The sequence below is a fragment of the Octopus bimaculoides genome, chromosome 4 (genome assembly GCF_001194135.2).
Source record: "Octopus bimaculoides isolate UCB-OBI-ISO-001 chromosome 4, ASM119413v2, whole genome shotgun sequence".
Taxonomy (NCBI): domain Eukaryota; kingdom Metazoa; phylum Mollusca; class Cephalopoda; order Octopoda; family Octopodidae; genus Octopus; species Octopus bimaculoides.
In genome coordinates this window covers 103,752,452-103,770,046 of record NC_068984.1, presented here as the reverse complement: position 1 = coordinate 103,770,046, position 17,595 = coordinate 103,752,452, and the positions used below count along the sequence as shown (strand labels likewise).

Below are 17,595 nucleotides of genomic sequence, written 5' to 3'. Positions count from 1 at the left end.
TGGCGTTAGGAAGGGCATCCAGCTGTAGAAACTCTGCCAAATCAGACTGGAGCCTGGTGTTGCCATCCGGTTTCACCAGTCCTCAGTCAAATCGTCCAACCCATGCTAGCATGGAAAGCGGACGTTAAACGATGATGATGATGATGATGATGATATACATACATACACACACATCCTATTATAAATTTAAGTGATGTTGTTCTGTCCGTCATTATGTTTTTATGTTCGTTAACTCCGCCTAGACTGTTGGTGCAAGGACAATGAAACTCAAACCAGCAACTCCCCTAAATCCCAGGGAATGTCTTAAGGGGGTCTATTTTTTTAAGGGCCGTCTAATTGGGGCCCCACTGACCCCCCATATTCTTATTGCATTTTAAACTAAATACATGACGTTGGTGACCAAATTGGAACAATGACAATGAATTTCATACCATGAACTCCCAGGGAGTATTGTAAGGAGGTTCAATTTCTGAAAGATCGCTTAAATAGGGATCCCCTAACCCCCCTATTTTTACTGCATTTATCTTGCTCCTACATTATTGATTAAACTATGACTGGCATCAGTGCTTAGCACATTTGCAGAAAATACCTTCATGTATATTCAAATCGAGACAAAGCGTTTTAACAGGTACATTTCAAGTGTGGTAGTGGTAGTTTATGAAACTTATGTCTGGTAGAAATCTGCCACAACAAATTACAGCTAACCCTTGTGAGCTTGGAAAAGTTGTTGCTAAAATGATGATGATAATGCAGTCAGATCAGCTGGTCTAAGCAACAAAGTATATATATCTCTCTCTCTCTCTCTCTCTATCCAATGATGGGTTCTGCTAGATGACTTTCCCATGACAATAGCATAATCCACTTTTTAAGAACTTGTCAGATTGCAGACTAATATTTGTTAAAGATTGAAAATTAATACTCTAATGTTTTTATATCCATTTTCTTGTGTAAGCATAAACAGCATTATCTTTATAAAATTTTCCTTTATTTTGTTAAATAACAGACACTGGCCATTTAGAAGACTTCTTTAAACTCAAATATAAGGAATTTGTTTTGGTTGTCAATGGTTATCTCCTGAAATTCTTTTCCTGTTTAACAGCCTCATAGCATTAACATATTTGCATGGAGATTTGAATACTTAGTGACCCTACCACTTTTCCGGATCTTTTAACAAAGAATAGAACAATACTGCAAGCTAATGAAGCAATTATACAGTGTGGTTCCGACATGCATTTTCTCTCGTAATCTGTCTTTGGTTATATAAAATGAATACATTACATAGCTTAGCACTGAGCATAGCAGACAGTCAGTTATAAAACTTTCCCCATGATATCTATAACCAATTGGACTAACGTCTGGTGTAGTGTTATTGACAAGATACAATTGTCAACCAAATGTTCAGGATGCACTCTGGAAAAAAACTCTGATGTTTTACACAGCCATTGCTGTGGTGTTAGATAAGATGGGCAGGTGGTAATGATGTCAAGTAACTAATGTTTTACTGTTTCTTTTTCAGTTACCATCATGGTTTAGACTGGTGCACAATGTGTTTGCTGCTAAAACATTTATCAAGAATGGTGAATTTGGGATGTTTTTTTGCTGCACTCTCTACAAAGATTCAAAACACTTGTGAAAATTACATATGTTTCACTAACCTGGCTGTTGTGTATAAAGTTTTTGATACATCCTAGAAAACTATCAAAAGCAAAGTTGGGATAATTAATACTTGACATTCCCATGTAAATGCCACCAATTTGAAGAGGGTCAACAGTATTTAAATATATATTTTCTTCAGGAGTAGTGCCTTTCACTTCACAAGGACTGCGATCATCAGCTTTTGCATCAAAACAGTGGTCAAGGATCAAACGAACCTCCTAGAAAATAATGAACAGTTGTAAAGTTGAATAAAGTGGAAAGGTAGAGAAGAATATTGAGCAGACATGCTAGTCTCTAACTAGCAAAATATTATTGAAAATAAGTTTCTTGTCTTGAACAAGCAATTGTATTTACTGTGTCTATCAAATCTATTTTCTTGTTTACTTTTTTCATTCAATGTTTTTACATAAGTTTAAGAAAAATGGAAAACTGAAATCCTCAGAATGTCACCGAAAATATAAAGATACACAAAAGCAGCTACTGTGAGTGTCACCTTCATCCCAAAGAGAATCAATGTCTGATTGTAGATTAGTGGTCTTTAAAGAGCCAGTGAGATCTCAGATAGTGCTACGTGTTGAAGTTATGCATTATATGGAGCTAGGTCTGTAAATATCAAGGATTCATAAAGTAGGTTTGGCTAAGAATCACTCACTGAAGCACTGATGGATGTACACACATCTCCACTACCCCATTACTTATAATCATCTTTGTATGAAGAGCTACCTTTAAAATCCTAAAATTAGATTCTACATTATGACTGACAACAAGGAAGAAAGCATCATGGAACAAGAGTGAAAAGTGATAATATTTAGAGAAACTGTATACAAATATAAAATATTCAAAATCCTTGATAAGTCATGTAGATGAGCCTGAAGAAATTTTAATTCTCTATATAGTAATAGCTGATAATGTTAGCTGGTTGATTTCTCCTGTCGTATTTCACATCATATATAAAGAAGGGAAAGTGAAAGAGAGATACAGAGAGAATAACATAAGAGATGCAGGATAAGTGCATATATTAGGCTTTGTGATAGAAGGATGAGGAGAGGGAGTAAATGACAGGAGTTATAGGAGGAATAATACAAATGAGAAAATTGTTTAATTTTAAGGTAATGAATAATTTTCATTTGAAAGCATCAAGAAATTTGTTAAGAGTCAAAGTATGATTATGTATGTATGCCATATTTCCTTATCTTACCCATAGTCAGAAAAGTATATCTCCAAAGTTAGCCATCATATGATGGACAATACTCTAGTAATTAAGTGACATGAAATCTGCAAGCAAATGTTAGGTTGAACACAAATGAAATAGTTAAACATGATTAATTATGGACAACTGCAGAACCAAATTACAAGTGACTTTTGATGTAAGTTATGTATGATAGAGAATACATTCTACTAAATCATTTAATACTAACAATTACGAGGGTGGGCTGAAAGGTTTATAGGCTGATTATAAGTAGTGAAGTCTTGCTTGCATAATTTTCAACTATTCTCATTAATAACTGTATTGTTTCTTTTGAGGTAAGGTGACATTTGACTGTTCAAAGAATACTTCAAAAGTAACTAGTAGTAAATTCTCTTGAAAATGAACAAAATTTAGCATTGTGGCATTATAAAATACCTTCAGAAAAAGGGTTTAGCCCTCAAAAGCATTCATGATGACAGTTTGCTACATTCGGGGATGATGCTCCAGCTTTACTAACAGTGCAAAAATGGGTAGAATTTAGGAGGAAGGAAAGGGAGAGTCTTGAAGATGATCCAAGGTCAGAACATCCTGCAAATGCCACCTTAAAAGAAAATACTGATCGCATTTACCACATGGTAATGGATGACAGGTAAGTGACTATAAATCAAATAGCCAATGCTATAAGCATATCCCATGAGAGAATTGAGAATATTCTGCATAATGAACTTGGCATGACGAAGGTTTCTGCTCAGTAGGTGCCACATCTTTTGACAATTGATCAAAATCACATCAAGATGAATACATCACAGGAAAATGTGACACTGTTTGAAGCAGACCCAGCTGGTTTCTTTGAAGGTTTCCTATCTCAGGACGAGTGTTGGCTTCATCACTTTGAGTCAGAGACAAAGAGACAATCTATGCAGTGGGAACATCCCTCCTCACCTGCTTCAAAAAAGGCCAAAATTGTTTCATCTGCAGGGAAGGCGATGGCTTCAGTTTTTTTAGGGTGAAAAAGGCATTGTGTTTATTGATTATTCTCAAAAGAGTCACACCATCAATGCAAAGTACTAAGCCAACTTGCTGAGGTAGTTATGAAAGGCCTTCAAGACCAAATGTCTAGGAAAACCGATGAAAGGGGTCTTGTCTGATCAGGACAATGCTCCAGCACACAAATCCTTGGTTTCAATGGCTGCCGTGTGTGACTGATATTGAACTGCTTGATCACATTCCTTATTGGCTTGATTTACCCCATCTGACTATTATCTGATCCCCAAAATGAAAAAAATCACTTGGCTGGGAAGCAGTATAGCAATGATAATGTCATATCAGCAGTTGATGACTTTTTTGAGCAACAGGATGAAAGCTTCTTCACCAAGCACTACAACACTGATGGAAGAAGTGTATGGACTGCAAAGGGACCATGTTGAGAAATAAACCTCATTTGGTCACATTCCATGAGAGCATTTTGGACAGTGATAGAATAGAAGGGGGAAAATGACATACATAACACAGAAAGCTCAAAGTAAGAATTGCAATACTTTAAGCAAACATTTGGCACTGTTTTACTGTTCTATATTCATCAAAGCATGAAATTGACATTACATCATTTTCAGTCATCGACTACATCTGATACATTACTTTATGGAATTATTGAAAGCATACAAAGAATTTAGAATAATATTTTAGTGTGTTTATTTCCACCGAAAGATTTGAATGTAGACTATGACTGTTCTTACATTACTGTTTTACTATTATTTCCCCTACCACAAAACCTTAAAAAAAACAAAAAAACACAACTTACTTGTTTATTTCTTATGATGTCAACACGGTGCCATTTACCATCACTGACTTTGTTAATAATCAACTTATTAGATTTATCCTTTCCATTCAGAGAGAGGGTTAATTCTCCAGTTCCATGGTCAATTTTGAGTTGAGGGTAACCATTAATTAATTCTAGAAGTATGAAGTCTCTTTCTGAATTATCTGGTTTATTTGTTACAGGACCATTATAAAAAAGTAAACCATCTTGTAAAGTGGCAAATTCTAGACTTGTGCGGCTATTTTCACACTGTTCTAGAGGAGAAAACAAAGCATAACCCTTTTCTTCAAAACTAATCCCAGTTACTTGGCACCTTGGTCCAGTGAAACCTGGTGGACAAATACATCTGAAATGATCAAGTCAAAAATTTAAAATACTTCAAAAATAATTCTGGAATACATAAAAATCTTAAATAAAAATATTTCTCCCTTTACAGTTTGAACCCATTTAATGAAGAGATAATACTGTAGCTGGAAGTAAATTGTGTTGCCATCTCTGGTCCATTGCAGTCAGAGCAGTTGATAACAGGGAAAGAATAGCAAGTCATGATAACAGGCATAAAGGACAACTAATCACAAAAGACAGTAAGTTGTAATAACACTTGATTATAACATAACCAAACTTGAAGTAAAACTAAGAACATCATTATCAATATTTTGACAGAAACAACTGAGTATGTTGGGGCTGTAAGCATTGAAGAATGTAAGGTTTGCAGAAACTTTACAATTCAAGAAAACAGAATCAACACCATTTTTGAACCTGCTAATTTTTTTTTGCTTTTTATCCTAACATCAATAAGATTTTTTTTTGTCAGTCTGGATATTGGAATAAGTGTCTTTTTTCACTGTATTTTAGTTTTGTTATAAGTACCACTCTATGTGTGGAACTTGCAGAAGACTAGGACAAACCAAATAAAGATTATTATTCAATGATTTGACTACCATAATCCTGCAGCCACTAATGGGCACAAAATAATTTCTCAAAGGCATGAAACCAAGATTTTAGTGGGTATTCATTGAAATTCTTCCACATAGGACTATTGATGATTATCTTATTGCACTCAAAAGAATGAAATTCAAAACTGATCCCTGCACAATTTAGATAGTTTCGTCAATCTGTATCACTAAAAAGATGCATTATCTCGGTCATCTTAATGACAGTGGGGAAAAAAATGAGATAAACTTCCTTCATTCACATACAAATGTCAACACTCTTATTTTTCACTGTTTAGCAATATTGTTTTAGTGTTAACTTTTCTACAAAATATTGTTTTTATACTAACCCCTATAGCAATACTATTTTTATGCTAATCATTCCAACAATATCATTTTAATAACCTTTCTAGCAAAATTGTTCTTATACTAATCCTTCAAGTAACATTGTTTTTATATTTACTTACCCTAAACTTTCATTGCGTTTATCCTCCCCTTGCCCTTGCCCTTTATATATACACATAACAAAATATATAAAAGTTAATCTTACTTGACAACCTGGAAGTAGTCCTTTTCGCAGACGCCCCCATTGTAACAGTAGTCAGGTGTACACTGTACAGGCTGACTGAAATCCCGAGCTCCACAGATACAATCAGCTTCAACCCTTGTGTTTACACCAACCATACCGGTTGAACTGGAATTTATCAGAACTGGAGTATCTTTGATGATAAGCTTGTTTGTACAGCCACCAGCATCACAGTATTCATCAATGCATTCATTTATATCCACCATATCAATTTGGTAACCAACTTCTGTAGCAATCTATTAGAAACATGATTTTAAGATTAAGTCAATGATATTTAGCGACAACACACTTCAACTGAAATGGTAGATGGCATCCACATGACAAATATACTATATGGTAAGGACTTATTGTTTCAGAATGGGTATGTGTGTGTGTGTGTGTGAGAGAGTATGAAGATACATGCAAAAGGAGGGAGGTTGTTGAATAATTCTATGAAAATTCAATATACTTTAGCAGAATGAGATTATTTCACCACAGGAAACCGTAATATTAGGGTACATTGGCTAATTTTTAACTATTTTTGAAGATATGGTGTATGTAGTCATCAGTAAGAACTACTACAAATCTGGGCAAATTTACTGAAGTGTAATAACATAGTTGTCAGTTGGATTTATGGGGCTGTGTGTGTGGTAGAAAGTATTGCTTCAGTTAAGTTTAACCTTTTAGTATTCAAATTACTCTGTCAAATGTAGAATTTATTTATTTTCATTGTTTTTAATTAATTATGCAGTGCTGTAGTTTAGAGATTTCAATGATGAGAGGTTGGATCTGGCCAGTTTCAACATAAAACAGGTTAAATATTTTGGCCAGATATGGCTGGTTTGAATGCTAAAAGGTTAAATAAGATAAAGGTAAATTTAATGAGGAAGCTGAACTTGTCAGAAAAAATGCAACAAAAAAGACAACATAAATACCGAGTTATTCCAAGAATTAGTTATCTAGTAAGAAATAGGAAGAACTTAACAGGTTATTTACTCTTCATTTTTTTTATCTCCAAGTGTTGGAAATGCCAAATTTTCACCCCATGAAATATTTAAATTTAGTGAAGAAAAAATAATGTACTGAAAATAAAGACCGACTTTATAATAAAAAAATCAAATAGAAGGATGAAAAATTGAGGAACGACAAAGGTGGATTGATAGAGAGAAACAAAAACTGCAAATAGTGTACCTTTGCTCTGTTAACTGCTACAGCACCGTTAGTCATTCCAGGGGTGTACCATGGCGAATTGTGTGCTGAGTACCGTACATCTGTATAACCTTTCTCATTTTCCATTAAACTGAAGACATCAACATTTTCAAATGGAACTCCAAGAATAGTAGCAAGCTGATTTTTAAATTTGTTGTATGCACTACCATTAGGACCTTCTTCAATAAATTCACTGGGTGTGACATCTGTGGAAAGAAAACAAATGGTAAATTATCAACAGTTGAAAGTCATTTTAAAAGCTTCATAGCATAAGAGAAAAAAAAATTATTTCGATACCATCAATATACACACAAATACAAATCAATAACATAAAAGATACAAAGTAGATCCATGTATGCAGCTTTAAAAGGGACAAATTACCCATGGCATAGTGATGATAGGAGAGGTGAGAATGCTGGGAAGGCTTGAGCAGAACTCGTACCCTGCAGCCTGCTTATTGAGAGGAGCACGAACTGTTTCCTCATTAGAAACTCCTGACTTGCTTGTATCTCCTCCTCCCACCATCCATGTTATGTCTACTCTCTTTACTGACTATTACATCCAGTCCTTCCTCTTTGGAGTACAAACTATGATGTCTGTTTAGTTGTAGCAATAACATTTCAGAGAGGGTACAATCAGTTAAGTGCTTTTTTAAAAAATATTTTGGACATGGTTTATTGAGTAGACACTATCGTAAAAATGGGTGCAATAGCTGAATGGTTTAAGGAGTTCACTTTGTAATTACATGATTTTAGTTTCAATTCCTGTTTGTGACATCCTGGACAAACATCTTTTATCATCTACTCCATTTGACCCAAGTTTTGTGAGAAAAATCGAGTAGATTGAAACTGTGTGGAATCCATAGGATGGATTGTACCTGTAATTAAAAAATTCAGCTTTGGTGCATTGTGTTTTGCTGATACTGACTGAAAATTGTGTGTTAAGGGTACACATATTTGTGGAATACTCAACCACTTATATGTTAATTTAACAAGCAGGTAGTTTGGTTGATTCAACAACTTAATATTTCTCTGGCAAAGATCCATTTACTAACCTCATAAGACAGTTGAGCGTTTGAAGAGAAACACTGCTAATATTGGATAAACTGAAGGCCAATGTAGAAACTCACCAATGATTTAATGTCAGTGATTTCAAACTAAATACAATTTAAATCATTTAAACTAGCAATAATAAAAGCTAGAGATTAATTTAAAAGAACTCCAGTAATAAAAGAAAAAAGAAAAAGAAAAAAAGACATTAAGGTGAATGGAGTTGAAACTAGACAGTTTCTATACATTCTCTATTCAATGTTATTGAGGCTTAAATTCCTTAAGTCTAGCCTCACTAAAATATTTTACGGTTTCCTTTGTTTACATTGGGCATCACAGTATTTTCATTTTCAATACCTATTTGCAGTTCATATTTATTCTATTGTAGCCACATTAGCTATGTATCAACACAAGACATTTTATCAATACACATCACTGTACAACCAATAGATTATAACCAGCTTGTTTCAACTGTTCCAATTCAACACTACACTACACTTCCAACATCAAATCTTCAATGCATTGCATATTCTTATTTCTTACCCTTTAACCCAAATCAGGCCCAAATAATCATCCAGTTTTATGTTCAAACTGGCCAGATTCAACTTATTGCATAAACCCTACAATGTCATTGTAAAAATAAACAACTATGTCAAAATCTCAAAGCTATGAAATAATGCTTGATTAATTCAAAGCAATGTGAATAAATAAGAATTACATTTGACAGAATAATCTGGATGCTAATGGGTTAAATAAAAACTATTATAGAGAGATTAACTGCTTATTATATATAATCCTAAGCAATAATTTTTTTTTTATTAAAACAATACATAGCCAATTTATGCAATTTTAAATCTGAAAGCAAGCAGATTTCTTTCCCTAATTTATCTATTAGTAACATTTTACATGTAACACTGCACAACAATATATTTCATTTCAAACACCTTAAATTTAAAAACTTTTTTATTCTTCCCAAAGCAGACATTGGAGTATGGCAGTCCTCCTGACCTATACGGTTCCATCAAACTATGCGGCAGATAGGATAATGATGATTATAATTATTTATAAAAAAAGTACATTGCCTAAGTTTTTCATTGCTTCTATCATGTCATAACCTTTTGTTTTCTCAGTACATTTAGGCTGTTTAACAAAAGTAACATTCAGTAATGGAACAAAATTATTTACCTTTGAATCTCGTCGAACCAGAACGCCTTACAGCTTCTTCAGAAAGACTTATGATTTTTACTGTAACATTACAAATTTCTGTGTTTTTAAAAATTTTGTCATAAACACTAGCTTGGAAGAAATATTCTTTTTCTGGAACTCCTTTAGTCATTATAATAGTTCCATTTGTAAGGAGTCTAAAAAATAAAACAAAATGGTCATCATATGTGTACATATTCCATTTAGATCAAGAGATAATACATTTAAAACAGTTTCAGAACTCATTAAATGTATTCAACCAAAATAATTTTATCTTTATCAATGTTTTAACTTTTACTTGTTTCAGTCATTAGATTGTGGCTTTGCTGAAGCACTGCCTTGAATTTTAGTTGAATCACTTGACCCCACTACTTTTTTTTTTAAGCCTGGTACTTATTTTATTGATCTCTTGTCAAACTGGTTAAATCACAGGGATATAAACACACTAACATTGGTTGTAAAGTAGTAGTGGGGACAAACACAGACACACAAATACATACATATTGGGTCATCCCATAAATAATACGTTTTTTCTTTTATTTTTCAAAATTAAGATAAATAAAGTTCTTTTTAAATCTAAAATATACTCTCCATTTTCTACAATGCTCTTCCATCTATCTGGTAGACTTGCAAGGCCTCTCTTCCAAATCCACTTGCTCATGATGAAAAATACTCCTCCAGTACTGTTCTGACCTTGTCTACAGAATTTATATTTTTTCTGTCCAAGCGATTTTGAAGACTGCAGAATAAATGATAATCAGATGGGGCAAGGTTCGGTGAATATGGTGGGTGGGACATTGTTTCCCATTCAAACTGCTCCAGCCTTTGGAATGTTATCCTTGTTGTATGTAACCGAGCATTATCCTTTTGTCTTGAAACCAAAGATGGTCGTTTTTCTTCTAGCACTGACTTAAGCTGCTCACAGTAGATCTTTGTTATTGTTTGGTTTGAGTTTAAAAGCTCGAAGTGGACTAAACTTTTCATATCCCACCAAACAGATAACAACATCTTATGTCGGTGAAGACCTTTAGCCTGGGGTGCCAGTGTTTCTCCTTTCCCTACCCAACATTTTTAAAGAGAATCCATTTCTTGTCACCAGTCACTATTCAGTCCAAAAATGGTTCGTTCATGTAAAGAAGAGCACACATTCACTCTTTGCACGTGATTAAACTCAGAAAGTTTGTGAGGAAACCATTGATTCAATTTGCTGACTTTTCCGATGGTACGCAGGTGTCGATGAATGGTCGAATGACCAAATCCAAGCTTCTCTGCTAGATCCTCAACAGTTACAATGGGATTTTGTTCCACCAGAGTTTGCAGGATGTCCTCATCAAGCTATACAGATCTTCCAGGATGAGGCTCATCTTCTAGGCTGTAGTTTCCGGCTCAGAATTTCTGGAACTACCATTGACACTGGCTTGTGCATATTGTCTGATCCCCATATACTGCATTAATATTCCTTGCACTTTCCATTGTGTTGTTGCCTTTATTGAATTCATAAAGTAAAATATGCTGAATATGCTCCTGTTAAAATTGGACTGCACCCTTCAAAACTTGCATTAAGAATAAATATATGGTAAAATTACTACCTGATGTAATAGAAAGTTGAGGCAGGTAGTTTATCCCCATCCAACTTTTAGTTCATGCAATTGAAAAAACTGCATTATTTATAGGATGACCCAATACATTACACACACACACACACACACACACACACAATTAGCTTCTTCAGTTTCTACCAACTAAATCCACTCACAAGGCTTTGGTTGGCCCAAGGCTATAGTAGAAGACATTTGCCCAAGGTGCCATGCATTAGGACTGAACCTGGAACCATATGGTTGGGAAGGAAGCTTATCACACAACCAGACCTGTACCTATTTTATTAAGATTCCATAAATATATAATTTCATATATTTGGAGTAAGAAATTAACTAAGAACAATATGTGAAGACATGGCTGTGTTGTTATGAAGGCTGAACCTGAAATCACAAGGTTTCTGGTTCAGTTACCTTGGGCAAGTGTCTTATACTATAGGATGACCAAAGCTGTAGATTTAGTACATGGGAAATTGATATATATCATTATCATTTAACTACTTTTCATGCTTACATGAAAAGAATTGTTGAAAGATAGAATTGTAAACACTTAAAAATTACTGAGGCAGATTTTACTACAGCTATATGCAGTTCTTTTTGTCAAACCTCACCTGTTTCCAAACAAAGTAATATTACTCTAGCCTGATATGTTTTTCATGGAAAATTGGAAATGAGTAATATTACTTGTATAGTGGCGATGTCAAAATAAGGGTGTACACACACAGAATTTCTGTCTACCAAGTCCACTTACAAAGCTTTAGTCAAGGCTATAGTAGAAGATATTTGCTCAAAGTGCCACACAGCAGGACTGCAACCTGAGAGCCCATGGTTGGGAAGCAAGCTTCTCAACCACACAATCACAGCTAGTATGTTTTACTGTCTCCTTGTCTAGACATTGCATGAAAGTTGAAAATGAGCATCAGTGTCATTACAAGTGATGTCCATTTCCAAACTTCCATGGAAACATATTTAGTCATAAGGAAATAATACTTTACTTGAAACAGGTGAGGGTTGGTAACAGTAAGGGCTACAGAAAATCTAACTCATTATATTTCATCTAACCCATGCAAGCATGGAAAAGTGGATGTTAAAAATAGTGATGAGGATATGACAATGCTGAAACAAAAATTATTCTAAAAAAGTAAGAAACTACAAACAGAAAATGAAACTTGGTCACAGTCTTCAAACGTCTTCAAATTACTTTATAATATCCTACTTAATAATTATTATATAACTTAATGACTTACTTGAAATAACCAGCTAGTGTAACATTGCCCAAGAAAGTGTATGTCTTGTCAGCATTATCCCAGTCATCTAAATCTTCACAGTGCACTCTGCCAATTGGGAAGTTACCAAAATGACCTAAAAATAAGCAGAACATTATATATATACACACACATGTTTATGTGTATAGCATTTGTGTAAAGTTAAGAGCAACAAGATTAATAGGATTAAAAAGTTTATGATGCAGTAAACAGAAGATGCCTTGAGGAGGTTTAGACACTGACAGACTAATGTACCTTCTCTGCTCATTATCTAATGGGAAGATGAGAATACACAAAAAAGAACCATGTAGAAAAATTCAAGAGAATAAAGTCTATTTAATGCTAAGTTCTTAATAAATGAGATTTTGAAAAAATAATAGTGGGTAGAAACTCATTATGGGGCAAGTGGAGATCAGGAGAAATTTTCAGCAGCAGGACTGTCAAACTAGTACTTTGGCCTGTTCATGACACTCTAAAGGAGTCAGGCCCACCTAGGTAGGGATTCCTCTGTTTTTGCGAATGCCACCTTTGGTGGGGATTGAACTCAAAATCTTTCGGTCCACCACATAAAATTTATAGATGGATTGCATTTGTGTAACAAAATTTAAATAATTTCTTTTTGTCTTTGATCAGTAAGTGTTATTTCCTGTTTGCATCTATCTAGAAATCAAAGGAAATGACTACTATTCCCTTCAAACTTTGAGAGCCTGGACATCAATGTTTTGAAACTGACCTATTTTCCATTACATTTTAGACATATTCAGCACCAAGTTTCTGAAGCAAAACCACTTGAACATGTCTCTTAGTGGCTGACAACATGTGCATCTCTGACAATGAGCAGGAGTAGTTGGGGAGTATCACAGCCATGTGTTAAGAGGAATTCTTTGGAGTTTGAATAGATGTAACAAAAGCAAAGTTTGAAGGATATATTAGCCATTTTTCATACTTTCTAGGTGTAAGCAAATAATCTTTAGTAGTGTTGTGTTGTGCTAAAATCCAAGTGTACATAATTAGAAAGTGTATGTTTAATTAATACATTGGAGTCATGTGATGACTGATTTAAGTTAGACACCTTGTGAATACTATTTTGAGTAATTTATCATTGCTACTTTGCGTGTACACACTATTTATAAAGTGTCATCAAGTGTTCAAACAGTAGTACGTGCCTTTTTTTTAATAACTACAGGCAACATGGGAAAAGAAATGGACCAGAACTAAGGGATTATAATGAAATTGAACATAGCCCTTCTGATATCAACCAATCCAAGACTGCTTCTGGTTCTATGATAAAAACTTTCTGCTTTTAAAGAGACCTAAATTGAAGCCTTTCATTAAAGTTTTATGTTAAATCATGTTTCAAACACCAACTTAATAACAGTTATTTTACTGAATAGTTTATTATATTCTAAGTTAATTTAAACAAAGTCAGTGGATTTCAGTAGAAATATGGTAACAAAGGGTTTAGCTACTTCCTAAGGATTATAATGAAATTGAACTTTACCCTTTTGATAGCAACCTCTGAAGACCACTTTTGGTTCTATGATAAAAACTTTGTTTTAAAGTGATCCAAACTAAAACTTCCCATTGAAATTTTATGCTGAACTAGATTCTCAAAACCATCTTAAAAGTTATTTTACTAAATATTTCATTATTTTCAAAATTAATTGGAACAAAGAGTATAATTCAATAGAATTGTGATAATGTTATTATGCAATAAATACAGTTCTTTATTTTAAAACGCTTGTTTTTCAATAGAAAATAACGGCAATAACAAACCTTTGTAGTTATAAACTAATATTTCTTTTGCTCCAGGCCCATGTTTGTTGTCATTGACATCACCAATTTCAATACGAAGATAATTTATGCCTGTCATCTGAGGCTCACCATTGTCAGCCATCTCAATTGGCATGTCATAATATTTCTTAACTTCTCTGTCAAATATTCTTAAAGAGCTAATTTTACCGACCTGGGCATCTGTAAAGAGAAATACACACACATTTAACAGATGACACAATATCAATAGACACATGGTCTAATACTTCGATTGGAACCATGAAATTTTTATGTTATACACACATCTACTACCTCATCTCTTGTAATTTAGCGTAAGGCATTCATGTATAGTAATGCTCTTATATAAATAAATATATTTTGGGGAATAAATGATGGATTTTTCCCTTATGAGGTTTTTTTCACACTAGCTACTTAATAAATTCTTATAAAAGAATTCATTCTATTATTGAATTAATGTAATAAATAACCAGAATATATTCAATGCTGAATTTATTCTGAAAAAAACAAAACAAAAACACATGTACCGAGATGAAATTCGAAAAAGCCCGCCACTTACATAGATATGTAGGGATAAACAATCTTCCATGTACTATGCTGGATACACGAGGTGTTCGTTTGGTATGTTGATTTTCTGTTTATTTCTATGTGTCTTGACCATACTATACTGACGAGTAGAAGTTGCATAATACTACAATAACTACGAAATCATGATCTATAGTTTAGCCTGTTTTTAAGGGGCTAGCTTTGAGAGTTGCATTTCCTCGCATTCGGTAAAAATGTGTTTATTATACATGTATATATAGATATAAATATATATACTTGTATATGTAGATATATATATATATATACACACATATCTGTATGTATATATATATATATATATATACACACACACACACACACATATATCTGTACACATATATACATATATCTAAACATATATATATATATATATATACACACATATTTGTATGTATATATATATATACACACACACACACCTGTACGTGTGTGTGTATATATATATATATATATATATATATACCCATGTATCTGTAGAGCTCTTACCTCTGCTGGTGACAAAGGGCTTCCCACTCTGAGTAAAAGGAAGATTGTATGAAGCATGTGTACGAACCACCATGCTACATGGCCGTGACATGCGTAAGCTTGCAAAAAACGAAACCAGTATGCTCCGATGGATGTGTAATGTCAGTGTACATACTCGACAGAGTGTAACTATCTTGAGAGAAAAGTTAGACCTAAGAAGCATCAGTTGTGGTGTGCGAGACGATTGCGCTGGTATGGACATGTGGCAAGAATGGATGAGGATAGCTGTGTGAAAAAGTGCCACATCCTAGCGGTTGAGGGAACCTGTGGAAGAGGTAGACCCAGGAAGACCATGCTTGGATGGTGTTTTCATTGTTCCCATGGCACAAGTGCCAATCAGATGGCACTGTCATTGACCATGTCAGTGATTTTGGTTTCACTTGCCTCAACAGGTCTTCACAAGGAAAGTTTATTGATCAATGAATGAAGGGTACTCATAAGTGGGCTGGTTATACACCACTGGGATAGGCTATGGGTTATAGTCTCACTTGGCTTGTTGGGGTCTTCTCAAGCACAGCATATCTCCAAAGGTCTCGGTCACTAGTCATTGCCTTGGTGAGGCCTAATGTTTGAAGGTCGTGCTTCACCAGCTCATCCCAGGTCTTCCTGGGTCTACCTCTTCCAGAGGTTCCCTCAGCGGTTAGGGTGAAACACTTTTTCACACAGCTGTCCATGTCCATTGACAACACATGACCATACCAGCGCAGTCATCTCTCTTGCACACCATGTCTGATACTTCTTAAGTCCAACTTTTCTCTCAGGGCGCTTACACTGTCGTGTATGCACACTAACATTACACATCCAATGGAGCATACTGGTTTCATTCCTTGCTAGCTTATGCATGTCCTCAGCAGTCATGGCCAATGTTTCACTGCCATGTAGCATGGTTGTCCGTACACATGCATCATACAGTCTACCTTTTACTCTAAGTGTGAGGCCCTTTGTCACCAGCAGAGGTAGGAGTTCTCTGAACTTTGCCCAGGCTATTCTTATTCTAGCAGCTACACTTTCAGAGCATCCACCCCGCTACTGACTTGGGCAACTAGGTAATGGAAGCAATCAACTACATCTAGTTTTTCTCCCTGGAATGTGATGGAAGCTGTTCTCTGCACATTTTCATAGTTTATTGCTCCTGAGCATTTGTCACATACAAAAACTATCTTCCCAGTTAGCCCTCCTTTGATATTGCTGCACCTCTTATGTGTTGGTAGCTTACACTGGATACATCTTATAGAGTTTCTACCTATGCCTTTTCTACAGATTGAGCAGGGCCATCTACCTGAAGGGATTTGTGGTTTGTCTGCCTTCCTACTTATTAAGACTTTGGTTTTAACTAGTTCAACTCTAAGGCCCTTCGATTCTAATCCTTGCTTCCACATCTGAAACTTCTCTAGTTCTGATAGTGACTCAGAAATTAGAGCAAGGTCATCAGCATAGAGGAGCTCCCAGGGGCATTCTGTCTTGAATTCCTGTTATTGATGGAGGACTATGATGAATAAGAGGGAGCTGAGGACTGATCCTTGGAAGACCCCTACGCGGAACTCTTCACTGTACTCATTGCCAACCCTCACCTTACTGACAGCATCCCTGTAGATGGCTTGTACAGCTCTCACTAACCATTCATCTATTCCTAGTTTCCTTATTGACCACCAAATGAGGGATTGAGGGACCCTGCCAAAGGCTTTCTCCATGTCAACGAAAGCCAGGTACAGAGGTTTATCTTTGGCTAGGCATTTCTCCTGCAGCTGTCTTACCAGAAATACAGCATCAGTGGTGCTTTTCCCTGGCACAAACCCAAACTGCATCACATCTATACTGACTTCTCCTTAATTAGTTGGGCTATGACCCTCTCCATGACCTTCATAACCTGATCCAACAACTTGATACCTCTGTAATTATTTGTATCTAAAGCATCACTATTACCTTTGTAGCAATTGACTACGGTGCTGCTACACTAGTCATTGGGTATGACTCCATGTACCATGTGGTTGACTATATGGGTGACTAGGCTATAGCCAAGACCACCAGATATTTTGAGCATTTCTGTGGTGATTCCTGATGGGCCAAGGGCTTTCCCTGTCTTCATACCCTTAATTGCTTTATATACCAAGGTCAATTCGGATAGCTGGTCCCTCTGTCGGGTCGGCATTCGGCAGACTCTTTCTCACATTCATTCTCTTTATTTAGCAACCTTTCATAGTGGTGCCTCCAA

General features: G+C 35.1%; 1 protein-coding gene across 1 annotated transcript in view; it reads right to left on the bottom strand.

Moving 5' to 3' along the window:
* LOC106883822 (putative neural-cadherin 2) overlaps positions 1-17,595 on the bottom strand; it is a 140,937-nt gene that overhangs the window by 24,462 nt on the left and 98,880 nt on the right. The window contains exons 21-27 of the mRNA XM_052967328.1: positions 14,259-14,456; positions 12,465-12,579; positions 9,605-9,780; positions 7,353-7,576; positions 6,147-6,418; positions 4,647-5,010; positions 1,656-1,874 (exon numbers count right to left, since the gene is read on the bottom strand). Coding sequence (XP_052823288.1) covers positions 1,656-1,874; positions 4,647-5,010; positions 6,147-6,418; positions 7,353-7,576; positions 9,605-9,780; positions 12,465-12,579; positions 14,259-14,456 — 1,568 coding nt within the window. The remainder of the gene's footprint in view (positions 1-1,655; positions 1,875-4,646; positions 5,011-6,146; positions 6,419-7,352; positions 7,577-9,604; positions 9,781-12,464; positions 12,580-14,258; positions 14,457-17,595) is intronic.